The sequence below is a fragment of the Bubalus kerabau genome, chromosome 10 (assembly GCF_029407905.1).
Source record: "Bubalus kerabau isolate K-KA32 ecotype Philippines breed swamp buffalo chromosome 10, PCC_UOA_SB_1v2, whole genome shotgun sequence".
In the NCBI taxonomy this organism is placed as follows: domain Eukaryota; kingdom Metazoa; phylum Chordata; class Mammalia; order Artiodactyla; family Bovidae; genus Bubalus; species Bubalus kerabau.
This window is the reverse complement of record NC_073633.1, coordinates 66130310-66144118: the sequence shown is the minus strand read 5'-3', so window position 1 is coordinate 66144118 and position 13809 is coordinate 66130310. Positions and strand designations below refer to the sequence as shown.

General features: G+C 36.3%; 1 protein-coding gene across 2 annotated transcripts in view; it reads right to left on the bottom strand.

Annotated features, from left to right (window-relative positions):
• The window catches only part of SECISBP2L (SECIS binding protein 2 like), a 58700-nt gene that overhangs the window by 32677 nt on the left and 12214 nt on the right, over positions 1-13809 (bottom strand). For both annotated transcript variants that reach the window (XM_055538020.1, XM_055538019.1), the window contains exons 4-7: positions 13409-13544; positions 8426-8658; positions 8111-8135; positions 7643-7758 (exon numbers count right to left, since the gene is read on the bottom strand). In XM_055538020.1, coding sequence (XP_055393995.1) covers positions 7643-7758; positions 8111-8135; positions 8426-8658; positions 13409-13544 — 510 coding nt within the window. The remainder of the gene's footprint in view (positions 1-7642; positions 7759-8110; positions 8136-8425; positions 8659-13408; positions 13545-13809) is intronic.

The following is a 13809-nucleotide window of genomic DNA, read 5'->3' as shown; positions in this document are numbered from 1 at the left end:
AGAGAAGGCTCTACACATGGACATCACCAGATGGTCAACACCGAAATCAGATTGATTCTATTCTTTGCAGCCAAAGACAGAGAAGCTCCATACAGTCAACAATAACAAGACCAGGAGCTGACTGTGGCTCAGATCATGAACTCCTTATTACCAAATTCAGACTGAAATTGAAGAAAGTAGGGGAAACCACTAGACCATTCAGGTATGACCTAAATAAAATCCCTTATGATTATACAGTGGAAGTGAGAAATAGATTTAAGGGCCTAGATCTGATAGGTAGAGTGCCTGATGAACTATGGATGGAGGTTCGTGACACTGTACAGGAGACAGGGATCAAGACCATAACCATGGAAAAGAAATGCAAAAAAGCAAAATGGCTGTCTGGGGAGGCCTTACAAATAGCTGTGAAAAGAAGAGAAGCGAAAAGCAAAGGAGAAAAGGAAAGATATAAGCATCTGAATGCAGAGTTCCAAAGAATAGCAAGAAGAGATAAGAAAGCCTTCCTCAGCGATCAATGCAAAGAAATAGAGGAAAACAACAGAATGGGAGATCTCTTCTATAGAGATCTCTTCAAGAAAAGCAGAGATACCAAGGGAACATTTCATGCAAAGATGGGCTCAATAAAGGACAGAAATGGTATGGATCTAACAGAAGCAGAAGATATTAAGAAGAGGTGGCAAGAATACACAGAAGAACTGTACAAAAAAGATCTTCATGACCCAGATAATCACGATGGTGTGATCACTCACCTAGAGCCAGACATCCTGAAATGTGAAGTCAAGTGGGCCTTAGAAAGCATCACTACAAACAAAGCTAGTGGAGGTGATGGAATTCCAGTTGAGCTATTTCAAATCCTGAAAGATGATGCTGTGAAAGTGCTGCACTCAATATGCCAGCAAATCTGGAAAACTCAGCAGTGGCCACAGGACTGGAAAAGCTCAGTTTTCATTCCAATCCCAAAGAAAGGCAATGCCAAAGAATGCTCAAACTACCGCACAATTGCACTCATCTCACATGCTAGTAAGGTAATACTCAAAATTCTCCAAACCAGGCTTCAGCAATACGTGAACCGTGAACATCCTGATGTTCAAGCTGGTTTTAGAAAAGGCAGAGGAACCAGAGATCAAATTGCCAACATCTGCTGGATCATGGAAAAAGTAAGACAGTTGCAGAAAAACATCTATTTCTGCTTTCTTGACTATGCCAAAGCCTTTGACTGTGTGGATCACGATAAACTGTGGAAAATTCTGAAAGAGATGGGAATAACAGACCACCTGACCTGCCTCTGGAGAAGCCTGTATGCAGGTCAGGAAGCAACAGTTAGAACTGGACATGGAAAAACAGACTGGTTCCAAATAGGAAAAGAAGTATGTCAAGGCTGTATATTGTCACCCTGCTTATTTAACTTATATGCAGAGTACATCATGAGAAACGCTGGACTGGAAGAAACACAAGCTGGAATCAAGATTGCCCGGAGAAATATCAATAACCTCAGATATGTAGATGACACCACCCTTATGGCAGAAAGTGAAGAGGAACTCAAAAGCCTCTTGATGAAAGTGAAAGTGGAGAGTGAAAAAGTTGGCTTAAAGCTCAACATTCAGAAAACGAAGATCATGGCATCCGGTCCCATCACTTCATGGCAAATAGACGGGGAAACAGTGGAAACAGTGTCAGACTTTACTTTTTTGGGCTCCAAAATCACTGCAGATGGTGACTGCAGCCATGAAATTAAAAGACGCTTACTCCTTGGAAGGAAAGTTATGACCAACCTAGACAGCATATTCAAAAGCAGAGACATTACTTTGCCAACAAAGGTCCATCTAGTCAAGGCTATGGTTTTTCCTGTGGTCATGTATGGATGTGAGAGTTGGACTGTGAAGAAGGCTGAGTGCCGAAGAATTGATGCTTTTGAACTGTGGTGTTGGAGACGACTCTTGAGAGTCCCTTGGACTGCAAGGATATCCAACCAGTCCATTCTGAAGGAGATCAGCCCTGGGATTTCTTTGGAGGGAATGATGCTGAAGCTGAAACTCCAGTACTTTGGCCACCTCATGAGAAGAGTTGACCCATTGGAAAAGACTCTGACGCTGGGAGGGATTGGGGGCAGGAGGAGAAAGGGACGACAGAGGATGAGATGGCTGGATGGCATCTCTGACTCAATGGACTTTGAGTCTGAGTGATCTCCGGGAGTTGGTGATGGACAGGGAGGCGTGGCGTGCTGCGATTCACAGGGTCGCGAGAGTCGGACACGACTAAGCGACTGAACTGAACTGAACTGAACTCCCCCCCATGCATGAACACTTATATTGGCTTTATTTGTAATACCAAAAACAAGAAACATCCCAGATGTCCTTCATTAAGAGTATAAACTCATTGTGGTATATTCACCCTATAAAACAGTGGACAATCATAAAAACAAACTACTGATATAACTAACAATCTGTAGGAATCTCCAGAAAACCACACTAGTGAAAAAAGTCAATCCTAAAAAGACTGTATCGGTTTATGTATACAGCATTCTTGAAATGACACAATCATAAAATGAGGAAACAGATTAGTAGATTCACATTAGTGGATTCTAGAGTTTAAGGAGAAGCTGGTGAGTAAAGGAAGGGAGTCTGGCTATAAAAGAGTGACATAAGGGATCCCTGTAGTAATGGATCTGTTTTGAATCCTGACTACATTGATGTCAATATCGGGGTTGTGACATTGCACTATAGTTTTGAATGATGTTACCATTGAGAGAAACTATGCATTATCTTTTTATAAAAAACTATTTTATTTTAGATCTTTTAATCAGCAGCTTTCATATTTTTTAATCCTAATAAATATTAAAAATTTTAAATGTTTATAAGAAAACAAATTTAAGAGAATAAAAATTTCAGTCACTTAAATTATTATCCTATTAATACATCTGCAAACTGTTCAACTGTCATACAAAGAACATAAGAGTAAGAAAAAGCATTATCTTAAGACAATTAAGTTCCCTCTCTTAAGTACCCAATGCAACTTATATGAAATGCCCTTCTCAACCAGGACACTTTAGAGTGATGAGAAAAGTACAGTGTTCTTTACCAGTTACTCAAGAATCCTAATAATAAACAGAACCTGAAGTGGACCTGGACTGCAGGTGCTGGTATACAGGCTTTGGATATGAAATCAAAAATATGCACAAAAAGCCCTAGAAGCGCCTGGCAGTTCTCATGCTAACCAACTGGTCTAAAAAGACTTGCCGATAAGAAACAGAATTTTTACACTCTCTTGGGAAGTAGGTTGTATAGCAGAACTATAAGCTAGAGCACAGTCATACAGTAAATGTAATTCTTCCTTAGAGGATCTATTGTGAAAACTGGGCTACTTCCTATAACCTATAAGCACCTGTGAAGAAACTAGATAATTTTCCAAGGACCCACCAGATTTTTGGTTTTAAATATTTACTTCATCTTAAAACAGCCTCATGAACATGGATAGGGAGACGGATAGAAAAATACACCATGTGATGAAGCCAATTTTAGAAAAATCTTTGATAGTAGCTAGCAATGAATGTTCTCTATAAAATTATTTCAACTTTAATGTCTGTTTAAAAATTTTCATGATACAGTTTTTTTTTAATTGGTTCATGAAAAGAAGCTCACACAAGGATGGCAAAACAAACACAATTTACAATGTCCAGGTACCAAAGAAACGACTTAATTCACATAAATTATTCACACTGAAATGAGTACTATCAAGCCCCAACATAGGGATGAATAGGAAGCAAGAGAATAATTCTTGAGTAAAATCTTCATTCCTTTGTACAGTCACTATCACAAAAAAGTAAATGTAACTCTACCTTCCAAACAGCATTACCTCAATGTTAGCCTTCTTGTAAACCACAGTTAATATATAATGTTGTTACAAACACAAAAACAATTCTTTTAAAAAATAAATGCAACTTAATTCTTGGAGACAAAGTTTGAGGATTAAATTAAAATCCCCAACTAATGGTTCCAACAAAGTTCATGGGGATCAAATATGCAAGTATTTCAATTACCTCCTGAAATGAACCTTTGTTTTTTTAAGTTCTTCTAAAAGAGTTTTGTTAACAGAGACTGGGCATACAGAACATAACAAAGCAGAAATAACAAATACATATTAAGATTCTTAAATGACTAGCATAAAATTAATATATAAAGATTTAAGTTTTCATTCTCCATTTACATAACAAAAACACTAAGAATTAACATATGAGGAATATGTACAAATTTGTTTTCAGAAAACTATACAATACTTCTAAAGAACACAAAAAGGTGACTCAAAAAGAGAATGACGTATTTTTTTTCTAGAAAGATGCCACATCATAAAGGATGTCCATTCTCCTTAAGTTGATAGATTAATTTAACAACCAAACAACAAAACAGAAAATCCAGAAACAAGATTTCAAAATATATGGAAATTTCATAGGTGATAAAGGTGGCTATCTCAAACAGATGAAGTAATGAACTTGTCAATTCACAGTGGTGGGAGATTTGGGTAGCCACATGAAAAACACAAAATAAGACCCATTTCTCACAACATCCACTAAGACAAACTCTAAATGGAATAAAGATTTAAATGTAAAAAACACAAGAGCATAAACACATTGGAGGAAATCAGACAAATTTCTTTATAAAAAATCAACTTCTTAACAGTATTTAAAACAAACTTGTGCATGGCAATTATTAAGCAAAGTCAAAAATAAAAATGAAAATCTAGTAAAATATTTGCAAGTCATATAACAGACTAAAGGCTCTTAAAATTTCTTTAAATTTGGTAACAGCCTGATCAAACTGATTTAAAAATGTACAAAAACAGAGAAAAAGGTCAAAACACAATAAATGGGCAAAGAACATAACAAGTTCACAGAAAAGTACAAATGGTCCTTAAACATATGGAAAGATGCTCAACTACATGAATACACTATTTCTCCTAACTGGCACAAATGCAAAATCTTGAAAACACATGGTTTCTGAGGCTCTATGGAAATAAGCACTCTCCACATGACTGTTAAGAATGCAAACTGGCACAATCTGGTGCTATCTACCAAGTAACAGAGGTGATTTCACCTTTTCACTCAGCAATACTTATCCAGGAATATACTTTACTGCTCTACACACAGATTTCAAAATAGCACTGTAGCATATCCACAATAGCAGTAGTTTATAAACAATTAAAGTGTCCATCAACAGGACTCCAGAAAATAACAAGGATGCATCAACATGTGGTGCTGGTGCTGGTGGTTCAGTCGCTCAGTCGTGTCCGACTCTGTGACCCCATGGACTGTAGCCAGCCAGGCTCCTCTGTCCATGAGATTTTCCAGGCAAGAATACTGGAGGGGGTTGCCATTTCCTTCTCCAGGGGATCTTCCCGACCCAGGAATCGAACCCAGGTCTCCTGCACTGCAGGCAGATTCTTTCCCAACTGAGTTACAAAGGAAGCCCCAACAACATTAGGAGTTGAATTAAAAAAAAAAAAGTGCAGAAACCCTCTGAGTAAATAATACAGCAATATCTCTAACAAAATATCTATCTACTTTGTTAAAAGATGTGAACAGAGCACAGAACAGAATGAATAAAACTTGAGATACATACTTATATTTTTTACTTATAATGACATGGAGAAACTCTGGGCAAATATACAGGTACAGGTAAGAGGAGAACACATGTGGAGACAGGATGCAAATGAGACTGTTGTATAACCTTTTTCATACATTTTTTTCAACCTATTCACAAAATAAAACCATTTTTATTTTATTCAAAAAATAAAACTTAAATTTTTAGACTCTATCATTTACAATTAAGGCTACAGCAGAGTATAGGAAAAAACCTGCTGTTTCAAATGTTAAGACACTGGTAAAAGTATTAAAAAATCATGTCACTGTTCAGTAGTTAAAACCACACGGTACAGGTGTACAAATCTAATAATAAATGGGGAAAAAGCTCAAAAACAGAACCTAAAACATAAGAGATTAGCAGGTGACTAAAAGAGTAAATCAGAAAAAAATTAATATATTACAACATTAAGATAACTGGTTAACTACTGTGAAAACTGACATCATTATGTTGCACCACACTTCAAAAGAAAACCTTGGATAAAAAAGTTTTGAAAACATTACACTGTAAAAAAGTAGCAGAAAATACAAATGAATATTTCAGTTCAGTTCAGTCGCTCAGTCGTGTCCGACTCTTTGCGACCCCATGAATCGCAGCACGCCAGGCCTCCCTATCCATCACCAACTCCCGGAATTCACTCAGACTCACGTCCATACATTTCTAAAAGGCTTTTTAACCCTTAAAACAATCAGAAATTGGAAAGGGAAAATATTTTGACTTGAAAGAAAAAAGATTCTGCCTATCAAAAAGGCAAACAACTGCACACTTAAGAAAAGTACAACAAAGCCTCAGAAGTAGAAAAGAAAACACATTGTTCAACATCTGGCTCCAGTTCTTTTGGAATGAAGAGATACAAAATAAACAAATGTTTATGCAGTTCCATAATTTTCTGTTTTGTGTTTTTTCACCATTCTCATTAGCTTTGAGGCAGAGGTAAAATATTTTTCTGTATCAGTATTATTTACTCTCTAGTGGACTACTGATACCAAAAGTACCAATGCTGAGACTGCAAGCTTGGCAGGTCTAGCAGTTACAATTTCAAGATAAAATTTTAGTACTTGACCAAACATTCCACAGATTTTGTTTATCTAATCTATATAAACAATTCTTGTTTCAGCTCTTTTTGATCAAATAAAGCTAGACTGCTTCACAAGCCTGCCACAAACAACAATGACTCATTTTTGCAATAACTGTAGGCAAGAGAGCACTATTCTACTTGTTTTCCTGACAGCATAATTAATGCTAGGGAACTTCATTTCAGGGAGGCAAAGGCACAGGCAAGTCTTTGGTTTATTCAATCCATTATTAACTTACTTCTATTTCAGTTCATCTAGATCTACTCATATGGTAACTTTAATTCCCATTAACAAGATTTAAGAAATCCAGGAATGCTATCTAAAAATTTAAAAAGGAAAAATACTGACCAACCAACGCCTCCCTGATTTCAGAGACAACCAATGCAGGAAGATAGTTATTGGAAGCCTGTGGCTGTATATAACTTGCTCTGCTGTACTTCAGCTAAATCTTGCTCCCCAAACCCAGGAAGCTACCCAGTCTGGCCACATTATAGCACGAGGTTGCCCTCACTGTGGTACTGCAACAAGCACCAAGCATGGTTTTGGTATTTATAGTCAAGTAAAGACATGGACAAGGCTGCAGTCCTGAAGGTCTAAAAAAAAAATTAATATGCTTTATGTTTTTTTATATAGATAGGAAAAAGTCACAGAAGATGAAGCAGGACTGTATTCTTTTTTTAAGTTATAAAATATCCAAATACATTTCTTAAATAGAGAGAAGTAGAAAATGGTACAATATATATCCAATCTATTCAACATGTTACCATTTTGTTTCATTATTTAAATAAGAGTTTTATTCCCTAAACCACTTCAAAATTACAGATTACCATGTTAAACACAACATGCATGCCAAAAATTAAGGACACTGTTCTTCAAAGCCACAATTTATAATAATTCATCTCACACCTATTTCTCCAACCTAATCCAAATTACCTGTGAATTATTTCTTTGTTCAGTCTGCCTTCCACCTCTAGAAAATGTCTGATTTTTTTCCATCCAAGGTTTTTTCTGAGTTGCCTGGCAAGTTACATTAGACCAATTTACACCACCTATAATAAATGAGATTTTAAAATATAATTTAATTATAAAGATACCAAAACTTAAAGTGCCCCCTAACATCATGTGTTGAAACTCAGTCATTCTAAATGTAACAGTGGAAAATTTCCATAAACTTTAAGTGGCATTCCAGGTCTTGGTAATGTTAAGTGTCAACTTGCAGAATACCTCCAGCTGACATTTTCCCAACTTCATCAACAAAACCATACTTTCAAATTAACTTGCATTTCTTTGGAAGACTTCTAATTTTTTTTTGCAGCATCAGCAAGCTTCATGCTTAAAAGCAAAACTTTGACATGGACAGAGAAGAAAATAGAGCAAAAACACTATGCAGAAAATAAGTACCTGCACATATAGATGAGTCCACATGCTAAAAATAGAAACAAACAAAAAAAAAGACAATTATTTTCTGCTTAAGAGTAAACACCATATACCTTGTAAACATTTCATCACAATTTCATCTACTGTGAAGCACGCTTATTATAATCTTAGAAAAAATACTTCTGCATAAGTATTTTTATATTAATAGTAAAACATACAAAACACATTTTTAACCATCATATTATAGAACTATTAATGAAAATAGATACTTCAGCTTTAGGCGAAGACACAAAGAACTGACACAGACGACAGGTGAGAAGATCAAGAAGCGCCACCTACGCTGAGGGAGCCAGCGTCGGGGTTTCTCGGGGCCCCCGCGGCAGGCTGCTGGCTGGCGCTGTGTTTGGGGCTGCAGTAGCCACTGTCACTGTCAATGTCGGCCTCACTAGCTCCCTGCTCACTAGAGGACTCGGCAGTCGGGTGGGAGGCTCTTCTCCTCCTGCCTTTGGCCTTCCAGAGCACTGCGGCAGAGCTCTCGGACAGAGATTTGTTTGCGATGTCTGATGGGAAATCTGTAAGGCAAGGAAAGTGTGACAGCTCCTCCTGAGGAACAAGCTGACCAATTCTTTTAAATTATCATTAAAATTGTTAAGAAAAGAACAATATCTAACTTTGTAAACAAAGAAAACAGGTGTGAAACTTTTTGAAAAGATCGGCAAAAGATGCTCCTGACAAGTTGCTGTATAACATGTATTTATTATGAAGAGAGTATCTGCGTAACTATTTGTGTATTTAATATTATATAATTAAAACAAACCACTATCATCCGTTTAAACATCACCAATCCTTTGAAGTCCACTGCATGCTTCCTCCACCACTTTATTCTCTTCCTCCCTCAGGGGCTATTCGGAATTGTGTTTATCACTCCTTCACTTTTTAAAATAGATTTACTCTGGACTTCTGTATTTCCAAACCATAAACTATGTACTTTTGCAATTCTACCTTTATAAAAATGGAATTACATGTCCACATTCTTCTGTGACTTGCTTCCCCCTGCCGCTGCTCTCTCCCTCAAATGTTGATTGGTTTTGAGATTCTGATGCATGTGGCTGTAATTCATTAAGGTCACTGAAATCTAGAATGCCTGTGTATGAATATACCAGAGTGCCTTTGTCCTCTGTACCACTGATGGGACACTTGGGTTGTTCTGGGGTTTTGCTCTCAACAACAGTACTTCTGTGAACATTCTTATATAGATGTAAGAGTATGCATGTGTGCACATGAAGGTTTCTCTAAGGTAAATATCGGTAGGCTTAGGGGTTACATGTAATGTTCAACTTTACCTGGTAATGCCGAATCATTTTTCAAAGGTGGTTAAAACAGTTTGCACTCTAAGAGCAGGATATAAATAACCCCGCTGGTGCACATATTCACCAAATTCTAGACACTGTCCTCTAGGCTTTAATTTCTCCCAACTGCTGGGTATAAAAAGATGGCTCATTGCAGATTTTAATTTGCATTTTCCTGCTTAATAATGAGGTTGAGAATAGCCATGTATGTTTTCCCCTCTGTGAAATACTTGTTAGTTTTGCTTTTGGATTGATTTCTGTCTATTTTTCTACTAAGTTGCCTATTTCTCATTTTTGTATTTCACAAATTGTAATTACAAGGCATTTTAAAAAACAAGACCTCTTACCAACTCCTCCCAATCCAGCACACCACTAAAATTCCCTTTACTACGTAATTTTTCCCACAACCCTTTTCTCACAATCACAATTTTTCGATATATAACTTTTATACAGAATCAATACAATTTTTAGTTGTGCTGTTTAATTATGTTCTTTGTTAATTATAATACATGAAGGTTCCATATTAGTTCACTGAGTGGATGTCCTGGGCACCTCTTTTGACTTGTTGCCTGTTACTGGACATTGAGAAGTTTTCAGTGGTTTTTTGTGTGCTGCTGCAGTATACACACCTTTAATCAAACAGTTCCTTTTCTTTCTGGGAGGAGATTCCATTTGGATACACTGTCCTCAGTAGGCCAACTGGGTCAAAACAAAGATTCCTATAGTTCTGCCAAAGTGTTTCAGCCCCCTGGCAGCACTGTATTCCAGGGGCCCTGAGTGCAAGGTGAGATCATTTTCTTACTGATTCTTATGAATTCTTCCTATGTCCTCATACTAACCCTTTGTCAGTTACATACATGGTAAAATCCTTTCCAAGATTTATGACTTGTTCCTTCATTCACTCTTTTTTTTTTTTCCTTTTGGCTGCGCTAAGTCTTTGCTGCTGCACGTGTGTGCTTTCTCTAGAGGTGGCTACTGGGAGCTGCTCTGCAGTTGCAGTGCTCAAACTTCACTGCAGCGGCTTGTCTTGTTGCGGAGCACAGGCTCTAGGGCGTGCAGGCTTCAGCAGCTGTGGCTCGTGGCCTCAGTGGTTGCATTTCTAGGCTCTAGAGCACAGGCTCAAAAGTTGTGGCACAGGCTTAGTTGCTCTGTGCCATGCGGGATGTTCCTGGACAAGGGATTGAACTTGAGTTTCCTACATTGGCAGGCAGATTCTTTACCACTGAACCACCAGGGAAGCCCCTTCATTCACTCTTGATAAGGAGAAATTCTTAATTTTATAGTTTTCTCCATGCAATCATAAAGATATCTGCCTATATCTTCTTCTACATGAGGTTTTCTCATTTAAGTCCTTAATCCATCTGGAACAGATTTGCATGATATAAAAATTAATCAATCAATTAAATAACCAATTAAAAACATAAGATTTGCATGATGTATATGTTAAGGGTCTGTAATGCTATCTCTGTCATTTTCCTTGTATATGTTTTCACATACATGGGTCTGTTTCTGGGACTCTGTTCTGTTTAATCTTTGTATACTGTATTTTATATATTTTTATATAAGCCTATAAAAAATAAATGGCTTAGTAGGTCTTGCTATCTAGAAGAAAAAATTCTTTTTTTAATACTTTTAAAAAATGCTTTTAATTAAAAAAAATTTTTTTAATAGCCACTGACCCACCAGGAAATTCCCAAGAGGAAATGTTCTTTTCCAGGGAAGTCATGGCTCTTTTCAGATCAGTGCTCTTTTATCTTAGAAATTAGTTTGTCAAGTTCTCCAAAAATCCCCATTGGAATTTTGATCAGAAATGCACTGAATATGTAGATTAACAAAGGGAAAAATGCCACTTGCAACATCAAATCATCCTGAATGAGCGATTTAGGTTTTTTTAAAATGTCCTATAATAAAGTTAGTTTTCAGTATAAATGTCTTATACTTTGTCAGGTTTATCCCAGAAACTATTTTTGTTGCTATTGTAAATGATATATTTTCTTAAATTCTGATTGTTGGTGATAGTGATAGTGAAGTCGCTCAGTCGTGTCCGACTCTTTGCGACCCCATGGACAATAGCCAACCAAGCTCCTCCGTCCATGGGATTTTCCAGACAAGAATACTGGAGTGGGTTGCCATTTCCTTCTCCAGGGGATCTTCCCAACCCAGGAATCGAACCTAGGTCTCCCGCATGTGACGCTTTACCGTCTGAGCCACCAGGGAAGGCTGATTGTTGGTAACACACTATAATTAACTTCTGTGTATTATTTCATACCTAGCCATCTTACTAAACTCTTTTAAATAATACAAGCTTGTGTTCAAGAGTAAAAATGTATTACAAATTCCTTAAACCATCATTTGCCTTCTACCTATAACTGACATCAATTCATCCTGATAAATTAAGAACAACCTGAAGAATAAGAATACTGATAGAAGGTATAATCTTCTACTCAAATTATATCTTCATCTTTCCACTTTCTAATTCTTGAGATTCAGAAGGTTGTCCTTGTGGTCACTTAATGAGCAAACCAAAGACGTTAGAACAAATTTTTAAAGTAGTTCTTAGGGTTCAAAGCATGTAGAAATGGGTCACTGTGTCTAGGAACAACCAAAACATACAGAACTTTGTCATATATTACCTTATGGCTCTTTATCATAAACCATTCCAAGCATTCGTCAGTCTGTTAATCTTATCACCTTATGCCCTACAAACCATACAATGATTGTACTATCAGCAAGCTGTTTTTTGACTGATTTCCAGATATTTTCTTACTCCTAATGAACCTAAGGAATTGTCAAAGGATAACTGAACGGATGTCCAACAAAAAAGGTACAGTACAAATGAAAGAAAGTATGTACCATCTAATTCATATCAAGTCAGACAGCATTTTTGTAAAAACTGTAAAGGGTAAAAAGCAAACATGCCTCTGAACAGATCTAGTCCTGAATCATTAATAAGGATTTTTAAATGACAATGAGTGAGAGAAGACAGCTATCTACTCTATAGCTATTAAGCTAATTATCAGGGATACAAAATGAAATTTCACGTATAACTGGAAAACAGTGAGAATTTTAAAACTACTCATTAACTGTTACCTACTGTCAGGATAAAGCTTTTTACTTTAATGTTTACACAATCCTCTAAAAACTTTTAAGAAAATGATATACAACTAGCCCAAAATTTTTACTTGTTTAAGGATACATGTTACCACTAATAGGTCTGGTTCAGATCTTATGCTAAAATATGGTACACGAAACTTGATAAGTTCTTCTATAAAGATATTTATAGAATGTTTTAAAAGGGATTTTAATCTAGTTATTAAAAAACATATGAAAAATAAAATATGTACAATTCTAACTTCTAACAAAATGAGTCCCTCAAATTTCTACAATGTCTTCAAAATTCCATCTCTGATTTCTGAACTGCTTCACTACTGAAGGAGGATAAGGAAACCTCAAATTCTGCTCAAAATTATATAAGCCAGCACCCAAGTTGAAAGAACTTTAAGAACATGGGACTGTTTTATCTTTCCTAAAGAATTTCACAAAGTGGCGGGATAAACAGAAGACTGAAAGTCCAAAATCCTAAAAAGTGGTAGAGTCTACAATTACAAAGTCAATGCATGACAACAGATACAGACACAGAGAACAAACTTGAGGTTGCCGAAGTGTGTGGGGGGCAGGGGGCGGTGCTGGGGGAGGGGTGAATTGGGAGTTTGGGATTAGCAGATGCAAACTGTTATATATAGAATGGATAAACAACAAGGCCCTACTGTAGAGGACAGAAAACTGTATTCAATATCCTATGATAAACCCTAATGGAAAAGAAAATGAAAAATAATGTACTGTATATGTATGTATAAATGAAATCACTGCTTACAGCAGACATTAACACAATATGTAAATCAACTATATTTCAATAAAATAAAAAATATTTTAAAATCTATGATGTATATACATAAGAAAAATCTTGCCTTACCAGTTTGCTGTGAAGCATCTACCAGTAGCACAATTTTTGATCGATTATCGGGACCTGCTGCACTTGTCTCTTTCTGAATAGCTACATTTTTCACCAGTGGTCTTTTGCTTTTTATGTGCTGCTGTATAAGTTGTTGCTGATTGAGGTAAAAAAAAAAATTAAAATCTTATTCAATGTACTAATAAACATTATAAAATATATCAATACATCCTTTAAAAATATACTTAAATGTAAGCTACAAATGAGTGACTCTCAATCCATGAGGAAACAGGGTTACTGTGTTAGGATTTCACTAAATTATCTACAGCCAATCATAGTAGGCTATATAATGTATTATATACACATTTATATACTACTTTTCAAATAACCATTAATACTATTATAATTAATGAGATATATTC